Here is a 19,890-nt window from a genome sequence, read left to right as displayed (position 1 = left end):
ATATTATGGTCTTTATTTAAGCCTAGAGGGAGTGCTTTGTTCCCGCGGGGTTGAAACCTCTCGGCGTTTCATCGATTTTCATTGGCTGGCAAATTTTGATTGAATATTCAAATGTCACTCACCACCGCCGCCGAATCTAGGGGGTTTCGAATCCACCGTGATGCATCTGGCTTTACCGAGCGTCTATACCAGCGCGATTGGCCCGTGTTCGGGAGGAGAGGGGAAGCGGGTAGGGTGACATTTAGTCACTGCAGCACTACGGGCTTTGGGGGCGGCACCTGTCAGCAGGGAGCGTTGGGACGGGAGGAGTAGGACGGAGGCTCTACGTCCTCCCGGTGGGGGCTCCTCACTGGTAGGTGAGCCAGTAGGATACAATGGCAGTTGTACTTAGGCCTGTCACAATTATTACATTATCGTTTAATCGCAATTATTTGAGATCATCTCAATTATTTTGCATAATCGTCATAATCGTCAAAAATGTTAAAAGCAGAAATAGCTGATCTACAAGCTTGCAACGTGTCACTTCTCACAATGTCTTTGTATATTTAAGTTATTTGTCATATAAGTTTTGATTACAAAGCCTAAAAGGCCAAACAGAAATTAAGCTTTTATTCATATGTCCCAATGCTCAATGCCAAAAAACACAATTAAATCGTTAATCGCAATTATTTGTGTGACAATTAATCGTCAACTTAAAAAGTTGTAATTGTGACAGCCCTCGTTGTCACACAGAAACGTGTGTAGAACAAAAATTGGGGCGAAATTTTAATATTCAAATGTCATTATGTTTTGTTTCCAGGCATTCCTTTTTAGGCAACCATTACGTGGAATTCAGTAAGCTGTCTCAAGACAGAGTGATCGGTACGAAGGAACACATAGCTCACGTAAGTCAAGCTACTGCAGATAAATGTGACAAAACATTATACACCTAGAGCTAAATGGTAAACGTCCCAAATGTATTATCAGCTACATAAATAATGTACAGAAACAATCCATTGTAGACTTGAGCATGAGTGATGGTTGTAAAATGATGCTGTAATCTCCTGTAGAAGCCACACGTATGTCTGTTATCATGGAGACATTCACTTCCCACTATCGTAACTTAAGTGTAACGTCGACATCTCTTATTGGTGGAGCTTGTGTTACCATGTTAGTGTTGGACACTGGATCCCACAGTCTGGAGACACGATCTTAAATCATCTTAAAAAATCACTTAAAGCCAAGTACAATATTTTTCAACACTAGTGAGTGTTGCATTTATATAAATATAGCGCCTTTATCCAAAGTGCTTTTCAATGCGTGTTGCATTCACACATTGAGAGACACGTTCACACACCGATGGCGGAGAAACCATGCAAAGCACCAACCTGCTCATTGGTACCAAACCAGTAAGAGGTTCAGTGTCTTTCTCGAGGACTCACTAACCCAGGGGGCGATCCGGGTATTGAACCGGGAACTGTCCGATTCACAAGTGGTCGCTCTACCTCCTGAGCCACTGCGGCCCCCTAACAATATAAACACTATGATAATAACGACGGTTACATTTAAGACGAAAGCAAGCTAAACCATAGTTTGATTGGAGCCATTGGAAATGCATGTGCAATGGTTTATGGGATACCAAGTTCCTCACTCCACAGTCTTGTACCTTCTCCTTTTTCACGTTTCCCCAATTATTATTTTGACCCAGAATTAAAGGCTTTATGGTCATGATTGTTTGATTCCAGGATTAAAGTTCTCAGTCGCCACAACTGATTTCAGTTTCTGCATGTCTTCTATGAAAGCATGTTGCTCACTGAAAATAGCTGATCTACAAGCTCTCAATGCGTTGCAGACGCATTGAGAGCTTGTAGATCGTCTATTTTAAGATTATTAAAACATTTTTATGATATTTTTGGGGGGTTTTATGCCTTTTATCTATAGCTTCATAGTAGAGATGGATAGGAAACGGGGGGGAGAGAAATGCAGCAAAGACCGTCGGGAACGGGACTCGAACCCACAGTGCTTTATGAGCCTAGGTGCCCGGACCTCTAGGCCAGGTCCGGGCCCTATTTTAAGATTTTAACACATTACCTGCCAAGGATGCATATATGCGTCCACTAAAACAAAATAATAGTAATGTTTTCAGTGATTATAGAACCGGACATTACGTCATCCCCCAAAAATAACCCCGTCCACTCCCATGTTATGAGATTTTGAAAAACGCATCTAGCTCTGATTTTGTCTCCCAGATTGCGTTTTTTGATGAAAACGAGCCATATTCAACGGCCGATAACAACAGAACGAACGATCGTGGTTAAAATGTTTTAGTTCCGGTGGATAGAAGAGATCCTCCCCCTCCCCCCAGACATATTATGTTCCTTTCATACCATCGTGGGTGGTTTAATGGGTTAAGACTAGGTTGTGAGATTCTATTTTTGCTTAAATCGTGAGTAAATTAAAAACTACTACCGTACAAGCATGAACGCTCAAAAGTGAATCCCCTGCGTTTCTTTTTTCATTTTTTTTCTTTTTTACCAGATCTACGACATCCAGTCGGGGAAGAAGACCCTGACCCTGAACAACCCGGACCTGGCCAACAACTACAAGAGGAACTGTGCCACCTTCAACCCCACGGACGACCTGGTGCTGAACGACGGCGTGCTGTGGGACGTGCGCTCCGCCCAGGCCATCCACAAGTTCGACAAGTTCAACATGAACATCAGCGGAGTCTTCCACCCCAACGGCCTGGAGGTCATCATCAACACAGAGATCGTATCCTTTTTTTGGGGGGGGTCTGGTCCTGGTCTATGACCAGCGGTTCCAAAATCTGGATCGTATAGAGTACAGAAGTCCTGACGTCAATCGTTCATCCCCAGGTTCGTAAAGTAATTTCTCTATAGAGAATAACATTGGGTCATCATAGAATCGTCTCATATAAGAATTGGGGTCCAAAAATAAACAAACTGTCTCGGCGAAATTGTCAGGGAGGAGGTTCTGTATCGTTTATGATAGTCAGTCACTCATATTTGATACAGTCTGTTATTGGCGAAAATGTAACTAATTTGGCGGAAGTAACATTATCGTTTTCTCACCGTCAGTTGATGCTTCATATCCATAAGAGTAAAACCGCCGGGAGCATTTGTTTATTTTTGGAACACAGTTCTTATTTGACGCGGGGGAAAAAACGCGACCCGGGTAGGATGTGTAAATTACGTCAGACTTCGGTGCTCTATGGGACCCACAAGTCTGGCATGGGGTCGGGCTGTGTCTCCATGTGTATGAGAGGAGACATGTGGCTGTCTGCAACCTCCACAGGACTACTGTGGAGGCTGGCAGCGACAGGGACCACAGTGCACTTGGGGGGGGGGGGGATTGGCAACCATCAGGGATACAATGGGGGAATAAAAGAAGAAACTTTTGTTCAAAGGCAAAGAAAAATAGGTCTCTATTTGAATGCACAATTACAGTCGTGACACTGAGTTTTCATTTGTCCTCTAAATTAGTGGTTCCCAATCTTTTTGACTCTCCACACGAACACACACACACACACACACACACACACACACACACACACGCTTGTGTTATTCAAACATGTTAACCACTTAAGCCCTACAGTATATACTTATGACAAATAGTGAAAATAAGTGGATGTACAAGCTCACAACATGTCGCGTGTGAACCTGTATATCTGCTATTTTATCTATTTTTTAAGCTTATTTAAATATGTTTTTGGGGGAATCCTCCCCGGATTGTAAATATGAAAGACGTTCAGGGTCCTTAATGAGACCGTTCAGTGGGATCTGAGGACCTTCCATCTCCTGCACACGGTGCCAGCTCTGGACCAGTGCAGGATCGTCTTCAACAACAACGGCACCGTCATCTATGGAGGTAATCCCTCCACCAAACCCTTCATCCAACTAATCACTTTAACCAATTATTTAAAAATATATCTATCGTTGCTGTCACGCCCTAATTGATCATACTACAGCGTCACACAAAAGTGTCAAAAGTAGCAGATCTACAAGCTCGAAAGCGGCTCGAAAGCGGCGCGAAGCGACGCGTTTCGAGCTTGTAGATCTGCTACTTTTGATATTTTTGAATTTGAATCTTGAAAAGGAACAGTTGTGGACATTATGAGGTTTCCACCCGACAGAGACAATCTAAATGTTTAATTAAATGATAGATTTTCAAAAAATACCAATGCTTGCGTGACACTGTTGTGTGAAAGGTATAACATAGAGCTTAAGTCATTGATCTGACTAATTCGATGTGATTGTTTGATTAATAATTGATGAAATAATCGCTAAGATAGTTCGATAGTTGCAACCCTAGACACAGCAGTTGCATGATGGGAAATGAAGTTCCGGCCGTCAGCCCTATTACGTCTACAAACCCTTCCACTTAGCAGGGGTGTAGATTGTAGAAGTGTGTGAAAGGAGCGCTTGATAACGGCGAGCTGAGCTATTATGAGGGGGGGGGGGGGGGGGGGGGGGGGTGTGTGTGTGTGTGTGTGTGTGTGTGTGTGTGTGTGTGTGTATATGTGTATGTGTGTTCGTATTACCGTACTTCTGAGGACCACCTGTCCCCACGAGTATAGTAGGATGTGAAAAATGGACATTGTGACATTGTGAGGACAATTTGCTGGTCCTCACAGAAATGGTTGTTTTATGATTGAAAAAGATTTTTAGAGTTAGGTTCACAATTAGAAAAAGATATTCAGGTTGGGTTCAGGGTTTATGATTAGACATTTAGAGGTTAGGTTTATGGGTTGGGCTCAGGGTTATTTTAACTTGAGCTGTGATATCACTCACCCAAAAAAATCCCCATGTCTACAAGCTTGCGAAGACTTTGTGAGCATGTAGATCGCCTCTTTTCAGCTATTTTCAATGCTGTCCTAGAATGTGTACGATCTCACAAGTATAGTAATACAAACCTGTGTGTGTGGAGAGAGAGGTGTAAACTGTGTGTGTGTGCTTGGTGGTGAGGCATATGGGCATGATGCTCGGCGCTAGGCTGGCAGCAGAGAGAACCAACTGCTTCACACATACCTCACAGAGCAATGGGCGTTCTACCATGACAGCTCTCCCCGTACAAAGTAGCATGCAGCCATGTGTCACTCTGCACTACAAATATATCCTCTCAACAGGCCCGCACTCTGTGTGTGTGTGTGTGTGTGTGTGTGTGTGTGTGTGTGTGTGTGTGTGTGTGTGTGTGTGTGTGTGTGTGTGTGTGTGTGTGTGTGTGTGTGTGTGTGTGTGTGTGTGTGTGTGTGTGTGTGTGTGTGTGTGTGTGTGTGTGTGTGTGTGTGTGTGTGTGTGTGTGTGTGCGTGCGTGCAGTATGGAGATTGAAAATTCTCCACTCTCTGCGCTCTTTCTCCATGTGTGCCTCCATTCGAAGGGTGCAACAGTTATTCGATTTAATCAATCATTTAAAAACATAAATCTATTTTGATAAAATAGGTTTTGCAATGCGTTGTGAGGTTGTAGATCAGCAATATTTGTATATTTGTGCGATACACTGTTGTACTACGAAGTATAAGATGGAGCTTATGTAGTTAATCAAACTAATCAATTTAGTCGATTATAAAACTAATAATTTCCATTGATTCTTTGATATATTAAAAACAAATATATTAAAACAACATGCTGGAAGATCATTTGGTTCATTGAAGTAGTAGTATAATGTCTAGTCCAAGGTGTGATGCTGTTGTTGTGTGCTTGCAGCCATGCTACAAGCTGACGAAGAGGATGACATGATGGACATGCAGATGAAATCACCGTTCGGCTCCTCCTTCCGCACATTCAACGCCACTGACTATAAACCTATAGGTAAGATACTTCCTCACAACCATCTCATGTCATCTTAACTCATTGAGTGCCATTCATGTGTTTCATGTGTTTTTAAAAAAATAGTAAAAAATAAAAAAAAATACATTTTTTTTTTTGTTGAACACAAGATATCATTATCTGAAGATTTGCAGCTCCATCCACTCCTTGTTTAAATTATAACTGAAAAGTTTTACTTTTGAAGAAAAAAGAAAAAAAAATCGCACTGGCCAGAAATAGCCAGAAATAATTCTGGCACTCAGTGAGTTAAAGCAGCACATCACCTATTTTCAACCGTATCTTCATATAATTGGTCCTCACTAAAGCTCATTATAAGGGTTGCACTGCGCTTCTCATGTGAATACACTGACAGACAATCCCTGTATGAAAATGTCTATAAGACGTCACCATTTCTGTCTACTCGTTCTGTGTCTCAGAGGAGGGCTGTGGACAGTTCGGAAACCTGCCTACCAGTGACATCATCAGTAGGCAGGTTTGGTCATTTCAAACAAGATTTCAAGCATCCTAACTATCCAATAAGAGCAGCGCTGTGGGGGCGGCCATAGCTGAGTGGTTAGTGAGCCCGCCTAGGGAACCAGAGGCCCTGGTTGCCCCAGGTACGATTCCAGGCCAGGCCAGCATATGTGTCGATGAAATGAAATTTGTCCCTGAGCAAGACTCTTAACCCCTAATTGCTCACAGGCCCTCATTGGAAACAAGACCGCAAGGACTTTCATGAACGACCTGTTAAAAGGAATTATCCTTATCCTTTATGTAGTTTCCAATAAGCTTGGAATCCCCATCCATGATGTCATTGCATTGGTAGACAGGTTTCTGAACTGTCTGTATACAGTAGTCCACCAATGAGAGACGGAGAGAGTAGACAGAAATGGTGCCATATTATAATGAGCATCCGTGAGGACCAATTATATGAAGATAAGGTTGAACGTATCTGAAGTGCTCCTTCGGGTCTCATGTGTACTAGAAATGTTGCAATAAAAGACAATGCCGGCCTTATCGTTTCTTGACAGACTTTGGAAAAATCCTTGAAAAATCATGACAATATGCCGTTTGTTTTAGTTTCAATTACAGAAATTAGTACTATTAGGCGGCGGCCAATGTCATCTGTTTATTACTCATTCACACATTGTTTATTACACCCTGACAGCTACAATCGATGTGAAGAGGAACATATTTGACCTGTGCACAGACACAAAGGACTGCTACCTGGCTGTCATTGAGGTAAGCCGGCTGACCATTCACACACCTGTGTGTTATGGCACTGGTTCGCAAACTTTTTCATGTCAAGGACCCCCAAAATGATATGTATTTGGACACGGATTTGAGTGAGATTTGACTATGTGCTCTGCTGTCCCGTGTTATCCCACACAGAACCAGGACTCTGTCAACACGGACACGGTGTGCAGGCTGTACGAGGTGGGCCGCCAGAGACTGGCCGAGGAGGAAGAGGAGGATGAGGAGGATCAGGTGAGCCTTCTGACCAGGGCTGCAACTATATGTGTGTGTGTGTGTGTGTGTGTGTGTGTGTGTGTCAATCGAGCTATCAAACTGCATTTGATTTAGGGCATTAGATTTGTGCATTCACACCGAAACCCTGTGTTAATTTGAAATGGCCCCCTACAGGTCTACATTTGAATCTGTATTGTATGCAGGCAGACCTCAGAAGATGTTCTCCCACTGCTTACAGACAGACAGTCAGACAGACAGTCAGGCAGACAGGCAGTGAGCGTGTGCTCTGAGAATACGTAGAAGAGGAAGTCTAAATCCGCCCCGCACTAGGAAGAAAAGTCTGTGAGAGGAACAAACAAATCCTCTACGCTAGGGTTTCTCCAGGGGAAGTCCAGGGGTGCCGCAGAATAATGGGCTAATATTTGGAATGTATTAATATCTCTTCAGTTTAACCTTTTAGACCCTCTATACTTAGTTATACAGACCTGAGTTGCAACTAATACTATACTTTGCGTGCGTTCCTTTTCAATGTACACCAAATCTCGTCATCAACAATAGCAGATCTACAAGCTCACAATGCGACGCGTTGTGAGCTTGTAGATATTCTAACCCCCCAGAATAGGGATGCTGTGCTGTGGTTAAATGTCAAGTGTAAAGTTTTCCTCGTGATATACTGTATATTAGATGGAAAGATTTAAATATTGAATATGATATAAATGTATATTGTCGATCATCTCTGTGATCGTCAACACCCTGTCATTGTCAGTCGGTGCAACACTAGTTCCATAAGACAGAAGACATTATTGATTGATGTAGTTGCTATAGCATCCTTTGATGTTTATATGCAAAGCCAGCAACGATATCTTCTCTTTATGTATGATTTATCAGTTTCGATGAGCGCTCTTGTTTTGTTTCCTTTTGTTTCTGTCCCCCCTCCCCCACCTCGCTTCCTACCAGGAGGAAGACGACGATCAGGACGACGACGAAGACGACGACTCGGACGATGACGTGGACACGGACCCTCTGATCGCCGAGTTGGAGAACGAGGACAACGCGGGGGAGGACGAGGAGGAGGAAGAGGACGGGAACGATGACTTCACTCCGTCCGATGACGAGGAGGTGGCCCGCCTCCTGGAGGAGGACGGAGAGGGTGAGGACGACGATGACGACGACGATGATGATGACGACGACGATGATGACTCCGACAACGAGGACGTGGATCTGGGTGGAGACAACGGTACGTAAGCTCTTCAAGCTTCCTCCGTTTTCTAACGTTAAAGTGGTCATTTCATTGACTAAAACTATGACATGAAACGTTCGTCGACTACCTTTTTTCAAAAACTAAGTTATGATGACTAAAACTATGACTAAATATATTGACAATTTCGTCAACAAATAATAACTAAACTAAAATGTTAGGGAGGGGCATTTTATGCTTGGCTGCGCGTGAGTGTCACGCTCCAAAAATAGCCGATCTACAAGCTCTCAACGCGTCTGCAACGCGTTGTGAGCTTGTAGATCGCCTATTTTCGGCACACAGCTAATTAAATAAATCAGCCATCACGGCCCGCCAAAATACATTTTTGGCCACAAAATCTATTGTACATTTAGTCGACTAAAATCTTAGGATATTTAGTCGACAACATTTTCGGATGACTAAAGTAGGACTAAACCTACTTTTATTCAAAAGACTATGACTAAAACAAAATCAAAATTTGCTGTCAAAATTAACACTGGTTAAAACAACGTGTGATAATAAGAATAATTCATTTTATTTGTAATGCACTTTACATTTGAAACAAGTCTCAAAGTGCTACATGACAATAAATAATAATAGTAAATAAAAGAGATCCCCCCCCCTCTCCCCCCTACTATACACGACTAATAAAAAGTTTAAAGTTTACAAACACACAAAGGCATCAATCAGTTCATCTAGGCAAGTGCCTTGTTAAAAAGAAAGGTTTTTAGTTCCCGTTTTGAAAGTGTCAGTGGACTGTGGTGCTCTCTGATGGTCAGGAAGGGCATTGTGTTTATTGTGTAACACCGTGATGTGTTACATATCTCGTTTTCCACTACGGTTGTCGCGGTGTCCAGTGTTCCGTGGTGTGTGTGTGGCCAGTCTGGCCACACACCGATTACGTTACTTGCCCACCAATAACACATCTTTTTTTATTAAAGGTAGGGTAGGTGATATTTTAGTAGATCTAGTATATATTGTATATCTGCTATTTTTGAATAGCCAAATTATTGGCTTAGCGACACAAAAAAACCCTCCATGAATGCAAGGCTTCATGGGGTGTGTAATTGATAGAAAATAAGTAATTTTTTCAGTGAACTACTAATTTAACTAATATTTAGCTGGGTACCCCCCAGGGGTCCTTGGGGGTCACCGGACCCCACTTTGACTGGTTAAAATGATTGTGACGCTATATTAAAGGAGTAGTTCACCTTTAAAAAATCGTGTTTTCTATCAATTACACTCCCCATGAAGCCTTGAATTTGTTTTTGTCGCATTCCTAAGCCAATAATTTGATGACCGGCAAAATTATTCAACATTTTTGAAACACTTTTGAGATGTTTCAAAAATAGCAGATGTACAAGCTCGCAAAGTGGCACGAAGTGACACGCTGTGTGAGCTTGTATATCTGCTATTTTTGAATATCCAACGCTAAAATCTAACATGATTTCCTGCTCACTTATTCAGTGTGAAGCCCCCTGTATTGTCAGACCTCTAAATCTTACAACTTGATTTTTTTATCTATCAACCCAACAGACAGCTCTGACAACTCCGACCTTGAGGACGACATCATCTTATCCCTCAATGAGTGAGAGGTGCGTCTGGGACCCGGGAGGGACTAGGAGAAGAACTTTAAAAAGAACTCTGAGCAGGGCAGCCACTCATAAATATGTGAGTTATGTGAACAGCAGAGAAGAGGTGAGGACACGGTGAACAGAACAAGAAGTTGGGAGCTGACTTTTACAGCACCGCCAGTTTCAGAAGATGTGCACGCTTCGCTTCCGCAAGCAAAGCATCCTGGAAGAGTCAAGAGTCAAGAACCAGGGAACACAAACTGACTTTGTAATGGGTAAAAAATGATTGTATATTATATAGTTTTATTAAAAAAAATAAAAATAAGAAAAAGAAAAGAAAAAGGAAACAAATTGTCCCATTTGATGACTGAAATCATGTTGCAGATACAGTGAAAAAAGTGATTTTTTTGTATATTTTGTCACATCATCATCAATGCCATTTGTTATGGATTCCCTTCCAGTTTATATAGGATTCTGCCGACAAAATTCTCTTCTTAGGGAAGAAAAACATGCATGCATGAGTTTCTCTACTGGCTTTGTGTGGCGAGGTGACCAATGCTTTTTTTTTAAAGCTTTGACTCACTCTCCTGACATAATGGGACTTAAAAAGGCAAATTATACCTTGTCTTATCGCCGCCCTTTACAAAATGTCACTTGTCAAAGATCTCATACTTTAAGCTGGGGGGAAAAAAGGTTTTCTGCTGAACATAACATTGTTTTTGCCCAAGCGACATTTCAGTTGGAAAAAGACGTCACTTTCGTCGGCCAACACTTGTCCAAACTGGTTGTGCGTATACGTAGATAACGTATAAACATAAGTTTAAGGTGTTGCAACAGGCAGCTGCTGTTGCGCACTATTTGCTGACATATTTCACCCGAAGACCAACCCACGTCCGACCGCTGTCACCACCACCCACCCACCCATAGAACAGATGACCAAAAGCCCGCGCCGCGGCTGTGCCATGAAAGATCATTGCCTCTGGATATTCACTGTGTAAATATAGACGTTATAGATGAACCACGGTGCTCTTGAAACGCTGACCTGAAACACAAATCATTCGTTTGGACGTTGCCATGACTACGACAACGCATATCGTGTGCATAGAGGGGTGATGAGGCCTTTTACTGTTACCTTCCATTGTATCGTCCCGCCATCCAATTAACCACTTAAACCCTGTATACTTTGTTTGACCGGGGTCCCCCATGGCTCTATCCTTGCCTGCACCCCCCCCCCCCTTCCCCCATCGAAAATAGCCGATCTACAAGCTCACGACATGTCGTGGCGCGTTGTGAGCTTGTAGATTGGCTATATCTGCCGCTACGTTTGCCCTTGTCTTTCCGTTGGCATGCCCAGAATTGGGACACGAGGGTTCAAGTGGTTAATGCGTCTGTTTGGTTTAAACCAGTGGTTCTCAACCTGTGGGATGATAGGGAAGTGACAATTTAAGGACTTTTAAGACCTTTTTTAATACCTAAAAAAAAAGCAACAACAAAAGTAATCAATAAACTAGTATAAAACTTTGGCCAAAAATGTGTTTATCTGTGGAACGGAGTCAAACAAAACGGGGGGTCCCCAGTTCAAATATGATTTTTTTTTGGGGGGTCGCGGTCTGAAAAAGTTGAGAACCACTGGTTTAAACTGACCAAATCCTCAGGGATTTGTGCCGTTTAAAAGACATCAGTCCAACATGTATTTTATGTTTCAGTAGCCTGCCTGTTTTAATGCCTTAGGGTTCATCATGAGAGTGATTTATGGTATTCTACAGTAAAGTCGTTTACACCTTCATCCTAAACTATAGATTCCGGATGTGATTTGGTCTTACTACTAGCGAGAGATAGAAACCGTGTTGCAGGAAATCTGTCGAGGTGGATAAATACACCGTACTTGTTGACTTTGATGGATTCGTGTTTTTTTCTCCCAAGATATTTGTTCTTCTACTGAATCGGTGGCTTCAGAATCATTCTGTGAAGAGTATTCACTAACCAGATGAAAACAAATACTTAAGACATCCATACTTCATGCAACGCAGTGTCAAGACTTCATGTTTTTTGCCTGGTTTGAGTGTGTTCCTTCCTACTCAGTTTTGTTACTTATGGAAGCTTTTATGGTGAACTTCTTGAAACCATTTCTGTACAGCTTGTATGTATCTAAAGTATTTTTGCTATAAATAAAACGTCAAAATTATGTCTTTGTTTCGTGTCTGATGAAGGACAACTTATTTGCATTGCTAACATGCATCGATTATACTGAAACTAGTACTAGCAGAGAAGTCTTCTAGTCCAGTGGTCGGAGGAAGACTTAATCAGTGGTTTGCAAACGTTTTACCTTGAGACCCGAAAGAGAAATTTAATGTCTCCCCGGGACCCAAACTAGTGAAAATAGCACAATCGCTCACATAGCTCACACAGAAAATAGCTCACAATGTGTCACGATACAATGCGTTGAGAGCTTGTAGATCTGCTATTTTCACTACTTCTTAAAGGGTTTTTTCTTTCTTCTAAATCTAAGAATTTTGATTTTTGTGGGGAACATTTTAAGAACATTTTTTTAAATAATAAGCAAAATGTAGGAAATGAAAAATAATGGGCACAATAATGGGCACAACCCATAAAAATGGGCCCGCGTCCCACAAATGGGCCCTGAATCTTCGCTTCACCAGCGGGTGCTGCCGATGCGTTTTACCGCTTCTTCGGCAGCCATTGTTTCAATATTTCGAAGCTCTTTACCCGATAGAATCACTTTTGCCCTCCTGCTGTTTGGTGCCCCGTGCAGCAGCTCCGTAAGTCCTTGTAATTTTGGGGGCCCTTGACATGGAAAAAGGTTTGAGAACCACTGATACTATTATAGCAACATAGGTTTTTCAGAAAACTGTTAGGATTTAGAAGACATTTGTAGAATCCCCAGAAGCAAAGATTTGAGTAAAAAAAAAATTGCTTTAAAAATATATATATATTCAAAGATTTGCAAAAATATATATATTTTTCAAAAACAGCAGATCTACAAGCTCATAGCACGGCACTCGTGCCCGCTATGAGTTTTTGTATATTTGCTATTTTTGAATAGCCAAAGAAATCTTAAAATGACTGTTACGGCCAGCCGTATTTTGTATTCTATTTTGCATTGTAGCATTCTGTATTTTCCTTTGTTCTGAGGTGGAGAGTTGGTGGTGAGAGGTGGAGACTGAAGCCTTGATCATAAATGGACTGACACCTGTAACACAGGGAGTGGATTGGCTGGGGGCCAGCACACCCAGTCTCTTATAAAGCTGACTCTCAAACTTTGGTCATCGGAGAAGCGGCAACAGAGAATCACGTCCTCTGTCCTCTGGTGAGACTACTTCTGTCTTTGAAAGCCTAGTAAGGCAGTTTAGAGGCTCCGTGAGCACCCCAAAAACACATCTCTGTAACCTGTTTTTTTAGGACCCTAAAGGTGTCTAGTTATGATTTCTTCTTGTTGCCCTGGTCAACTAATGTCCCATGGGGTTTATTTTTAACCCTTTCTGACACCTACCCCCAACCCAAACCATAACATGGTGATAACAGAGAATACCATAACTCTTGAAGTAAACAACATACAGCGACAAATTAACACATTTTCTATAGCATTTTGACCCAAGGAATTCATTAAAGTGGTTATTATAAAGATTCAAGCACATCTTGACTCTATTTCAGGACATAAACAGCCAAAAACTAGCAGAAAATGTTCAAATCACAATTATCACATCTATATTTCTCTTTGTACTAAACTTTTAAGTTGTATTCTTTTTTACCATATGTTTTTTAGGACCTTTATGGTGTTTAGTTAGGATTTATTCCTGTTGCCCTGGTCAAATAATGGCCCATGGGGTTCATTTTAACCCTTTCTGACACCTATTCCCAATCAAACCATAAAATGGAAATAACAGAAAATACCATAACTCTTGAAGTAAACAACCTACAGAGACAAATTAACACATTTTTCTATATCATTTGGACCCAAGGAATTCATTGAAGTGGTTAATATTAAGATTCAAGCGCATTTTGACTCTTTCAGGACTTTCAGGATTTCAGGACAGAAACAGCAAAAAAATAGCAGAATATTTTGAAATCACATCTAAATTTCTCTTTGTACTACATTTTTAAGGTGTATTCTTGCCCAGGTCAACTAATGTCCCATGGGGTTCATTTGGTGACCATTTTAAATCGATGTCCACAGGAGTGGCGTTTTCATATCTGAACCATACAACGTACAAAGACAAATAAACCCACTTTTTCATAGAATGTTTACACCAGGAATCTAATGGAAAGGTCACTGACATGGTACAACCATTCTTTATTGGTGAAAACACACAAATATCAAATTCTGGCTTATATTTAGGCATAATATAACTTTCTTAAATAATAAAAACACGATTTCACTGATCAGTATCATCCATTTCATCATCAAACTCCACCTCATCCTCTTCCCTCTCATCATCATCATCACTGATGACACCAGCAGCCAACAGGTCAATGAGAGATAGGGGCAGAATTGGCCCACAAGACCAGACAGGCTCCAAAATCCCTCCTTCTGTCTTCTGCCACCCCTGACCATCATCATAGGATTTAGGCCTCCAAAAGATTGGCTCAGCTGCTCGCTTGTAACAGGTCACTCTATAGTTCACCCACTGGATGTGGGGGATGAGTGTGTCCTGGCATGGGGGCAAGCGAGCTGGTCCACGCCTCAGCCTCTACTACGCCTTGATGGAATCAAGACCACTCTTGATTCCATCAAGGCGCAGTAGAGGCTGAGGCGTGGACTTTCAGAGAAATTCATAGTGCAAGGTCCAGCCACCAGGAAACCCCAGGACTTTAAGTTCTTTCTGGGCAATGAGGAAAATAAGCGACAGCTCTGCCAGTTGATGCTCAATGTCTGGGGGAGTAAGGAGGCAGCATCCCGGCTAGCAAAATGTGAAACAGCTGCTCTCATCGTGGAAGGAACAGCTCATAAACTTGTGGCATTAGATTGAGAAGTGAGTTGATTGATCAATACCTAGAAAACTTTGGTGAGTTCTTGTGTTAGCAGTTTTGCCAAGAATGATTGTTGATGTTGATGACGACATCAACCTGCTCATCTACCTTGACACTGGCACAGGCAGGCACCTTCTGCTGGTAAATGTCACGGAGCTAGCAACCTCTCTTGGGCAGCCATACTGTAGCACCCTGCTTGGGTACCATGTATTCAGTGGTCAGGGCTGTACTAGTTCCTTCAAGGGCAAGGTGGCACCACTCAAAAAGCTCCAGAAGAACCCCAAATTTCAAAAGGCTTTCAGGTTTGTGTATGATCATCCTAACACTATTTAATGATGATGATGATGATAAGAGGGAAGAGGTTGAGATGGATGATACTGATCAGTGAAATTATGTTTTGATTATTTAAGAAAGTTATATTATGCCTAAATATAAGCCAACATTTTATATTTGTGTTTTTCACCAATAAAGAATGGTTGTACCATGTCAGTGACCTTTCCATTAGATTCCTGGTGTAAACATTCTATGAAAAAGTGGGTTTATTTGTCTTTGTACGTTGTCTGGTTCAGATATGAAAACGCCACTCCTGTGGACATCGATTTAAAATGGTCACCAAATGAACCCCATGGGACATTAGTTGACCTGGGCAACAAGAAGAAATCTTAACTAGACACCATAAGGGTCCTAAAAAACATGGGGTAAAGTAGAATACACCTTAAGTATTTAATACAAGGATTAATACAGTATAGATGTGATTTGAACATTTTCTGTTAGTTTTTTGCAGTTTCTGTCCTGAAATAGTCAAGACCTGCTTGAATCTTAATAATAACCACTTTAATGAATTCCTTGGGTCAACATTATATATGGAAATTTGTTCATTTGTCTCTGTATGTTTACTTCAAGAGTTATGGTATTTTCTATTGTCTCCATTGTATGGTTCAGGTTGGGAATAGGTGTAACAAAGGGTTAAAATAAACCTCATGGGACATTATTTGACCAGGGCAACAAGATTAAAACTTAACTAGACACCTTTAGGGTCCTAAAAGACATATGGTAAAAAAATAAAACACCTTAAAAATGTAGTACAAAGAGAAATATACATGTGATTTCAAAATATTCTGCTATTTTTTAGCTGTTTCTGTCCTGAAATAGAGTCAAAATGTGCTTGAATCTTAATATTAACCACTTCAATGGATTCCTTGGGTCCAAATGATATAGAAAAATGTGTTCATTTGTCTCTGTAGGTTGTTTACTTCAAGATTTATGGTATTTTCTGTTACCTCCATTTTATGGTTTGATTGGGAATAGGTGTCAGAAAGGGTTAAAATGAACCCCATGGGCCATTATTTGACCAGGGCAACAAGAATAAATCCTAAAGGTCCATACAGGACCATGAAGGTCCTAAAAAAACATCTGGTAAAAAAAGAATACACCTTAAAAGTTTAGTACAAAGAGAAATATAGATGTGATAATTGTGATTTGAACATTTTCTGCTAGTTTTTGGCTGTTTATGTCCTGAAATAGAGTCAAGATGTGCTTGAATCTTTATAATAACCACTTTAATGAATTCCTTGGGTCAAAATGCTATAGAAAATGTGTTAATTTGTCGCTGTATGTTGTTTACTTCAAGAGTTATGGTATTCTCTGTTATCACCATGTTATGGTTTGGGTTGGGGGTAGGTGTCAGAAAGGGTTAAAAATAAACCCCATGGGACATTAGTTGACCAGGGCAACAAGAAGAAATCATAACTAGACACCTTTAGGGTCCTAAAAAAACAGATTACAGAGGTGTGTGTGTGTGTGTGTGTGTGTGTGTGTGTGTGTGTGTGTGTGTGTGTGTGTGTGTGTGTGTGTGTGTGTGTGTGTGTGTGTGTGTGTGTGTGTGTGTGTGTGTGTGTGTGTGTGTGTGTGTTGCCTGAAATGCGTGCCTCTGCGACATTGATCATTTGTTTAATTGGCTTGTTGGACTCTCAATCAGAATAATCTCAATCAGAGTGAATAAATACTTTAATATTAAATAAATACTGTTAATGTAAACGTTAACTCAGGGAGTCTACAAATGAATGGTCTTTTCTGTTATAAGGATCATCGATAATGTCCGTAATTTCAAGTAAAACGCAGACTTTGCTTATCCAGTGCGAATGTGCCCAAAAAAACACAGACGTCGGGGGGGTGATTTCTGAATTACCAGAGGTCCCTAGATAATACTAATCCAGTGCGAATAGGGCTTTAGTCCCTCTCCTGTCTCCTGTGATTGATGTGATGCGCTGCCTGTGTGAGGAAGGGGCTGGTGTGCTGCCTGTGTGTGTGTGTGTGTGTGGGGAACATGGATATTGATCAGATTTGACAGCTTTAGTTCTAAGTTCATTTGAAAGCCATATTTCCAACCTCAGCTATTAAAAAATATTCGATTTACAAGCTCACAATGAGTCGCTTCGTGGCAGCTTGTAAAGATTTGGACAAATCTGGAAAACTTGATACTATTAGTGATATAGATCATTCATAATGAGTACTTATACTGTGATATTTAAAGTACATTTATTTGAACTTTTTCTCAAAGTGTGTGTGTGTGTGTGTGTGTGTGTGTGTGTGTGTGTGTGTGTGTGTGTGTGTGTGTGTGTGTGTGTGTGTGTGTGTGTGTGTGTGTGTGTGTGTGTGTGTGAGAGTGTGGTGTCTCGTGAGTGTGTGTGCATGGGGGGGGGGGTTGCGCTGTGACCTGTGTGTGCTGCCTATCCAGTGCAGCATGCTAGAGAGAGACGTTGCATGTAGGGATGCGTTTGACCCTGTGACACTGTGTGTGTGTGTGTGTGTGTGTGTGCGTGCGTGCGTGTGGGGGGGCTGGTGTGCTGCCTGATTTGCCTGTGTGTTTGTGGTGATTTACTGCCTGTGTGCGCTGCCTCTGTGAGCGTTGAGGTCACGGTGTGGCTCTTCCTAGGGAGCATAGCGCCCAGGATTACTTAGACATTTGGCACTGGGTGAGAAAAATGGGGTTGCAAAATTGTGGGATAAAAAAATTAAAAAAGAAAGAAAGAGAGATACAGTAGATCATTCATAATGAGTACTTTTAAAGTACATTTGTAACAGAGTATTTCTACAATGTGGTATTGCTACTTTTACTGAAGCATACAATCTAAGTATGTGTGTGTGTGTGTGGGGGGGGGGGACTGCTGCCTGTGTGAGCGGTGAGGTGAGTGGAAGTGTTGGCTGGACCATCATTATTCTTATGTCTTGCAAAGGTACAAAACTTCCTCATATGTACTGTATCACCTCACATCAACATCGTTCTTGTCTTGGAGCAAAAACATTTGGCATCAGAAGCAACAAGTGTGTGTGTGGTGACTTGTTTTTTGGATTTTACATCTACAAAAAAACCCGAAACATGGATATTGATCAGGTAAACTAAAACTCTAATATAAGTGTTCACCAGGCCTAGTATCTGTTTGGCTTACTGTGTGTGTGTGTGTGTGTGTGTGTGTGTGTGTGTGTGTGTGTGTGTGTGTGTGTGTGTGTGTGTGTGTGTGTGTGTGTGTGTGTGTGTGTGTGTGTGTGTGTGTGTGTGTGTGTGTGCGTGCGTGCGTGCGTGCGTGCGTGCGTGCGTGCGTGCGTGCGCGTGCGTGTGAGTGGAAAACAACTAAGTACATTTACTCAAGTACATTTAATTAAAATTTGAGGTCATTTTCTTTAACTTTAGTGCGCTGCCTGTGTGTGTGGTGATCTGCTGCATGTGTGTGTGTGTGTGTGTGATCAAATCAAATCAAACTTTAATTATAAAGCACATTCACAACAATCGAAATTGACCAAAGTGCTGTACAGGGTGAGACAAAAAACATCAAACAGGAAAGTATGCAAGTCTAACAACAACAAAGTCACACATCACATACAACAAGCAGATCAAGACATGAACTTAAATGTGATTAAAAGCTAAGGAATAAAAGTGTGTTTTAAGAAGGGATTTAAAAGCCTCAATAGAATTAGCACTTCTAAATAGAAGGGCGGGCTGTTCCAATAGGAGGAGAAGCAGCAGCAAAGACGCGGTCACACCTACTGTACTCCTCAGCCCGGTTATGTGGACCTCTATAGCAACTTGTTGGCTGTGGTGGTGATGTGCTGCCTGTGTGTGTGTGTGTGTGTGGGGGGGGGGGGTGATTTACTGGATTTTACATCTACAAAAACCAAAACAACATGGATATTGATCAGGTAAACTAAAACTTTTTAATTCTGTACTCTAATATAAGTGTCACCAGGCCTAGTATCTGTTTGGATTACACTGTGTGTGTGTGTGTGTGTGTGTGTGTGTGTGTGTGTGTGTGTGTGTGTGTGTGTGTGTGTGTGTGTGTGTGTGTGTGTGTGTGTGTGTGTGTGTGTGTGTGTGTGTGTGTGTGTCGTGCGTGCATGCATTGATGGAAAACAACTGAGTACATTTACTCAAGTACTGTATTTAATTCAAATTTGAGGTCATTTTCTTCAACTTTAGTTCAGTATTATTTTTTTCAATACTTCATACTACTAATACTTCTCCACTACATCTCAGAGGCAAATATTGTACCACTGCAGTTATTTGACAGCTTTAGTTCCAAGTTAATTTGAAAGCCCTATTTTCAACCTCAGCTATTCAAAAACATTCGATTTACAAGCTCACAATGAGTCGCTTCGTGGCAGCTTGTAAAGATTTGGACACATCTGGAGCGCTTGTAGATCTGCTATTTTCAAACATTTTAGTACTTTAACTTTTGGTACTTTAAGTACATTTTGATGCCAATACTTTTGTACTTTTACTCAAGTAAAGTTGAATTCTGTACTTTTACTTGTAACAGA

The 19,890-nt window shown here is 41.4% G+C and overlaps 1 protein-coding gene across 1 annotated transcript in view; it reads left to right on the top strand.

The window, feature by feature from the left end:
* dcaf1 (ddb1 and cul4 associated factor 1) overlaps positions 1–12,258 on the top strand; it is a 44,495-nt gene extending 32,237 nt beyond the window's left edge. The window contains exons 20-27 of the mRNA XM_080445220.1: positions 800–884; positions 2,518–2,751; positions 3,774–3,867; positions 5,704–5,808; positions 6,974–7,047; positions 7,198–7,293; positions 8,233–8,512; positions 10,049–12,258. Of these exons, the coding sequence (XP_080301346.1) occupies positions 800–884; positions 2,518–2,751; positions 3,774–3,867; positions 5,704–5,808; positions 6,974–7,047; positions 7,198–7,293; positions 8,233–8,512; positions 10,049–10,104 (1,024 nt within the window). The 3' untranslated portion in view covers positions 10,105–12,258. The remainder of the gene's footprint in view (positions 1–799; positions 885–2,517; positions 2,752–3,773; positions 3,868–5,703; positions 5,809–6,973; positions 7,048–7,197; positions 7,294–8,232; positions 8,513–10,048) is intronic.
* Positions 12,259–19,890: the final 7,632 nt, after the last annotated feature.

The sequence above is a fragment of the Gymnoscopelus braueri genome (genome assembly GCF_963280865.1).
Source record: "Gymnoscopelus braueri genome assembly, chromosome: 12".
Taxonomy (NCBI): domain Eukaryota; kingdom Metazoa; phylum Chordata; class Actinopteri; order Myctophiformes; family Myctophidae; genus Gymnoscopelus; species Gymnoscopelus braueri.
This window is presented reverse-complemented; position numbering and strand designations above follow the sequence as displayed.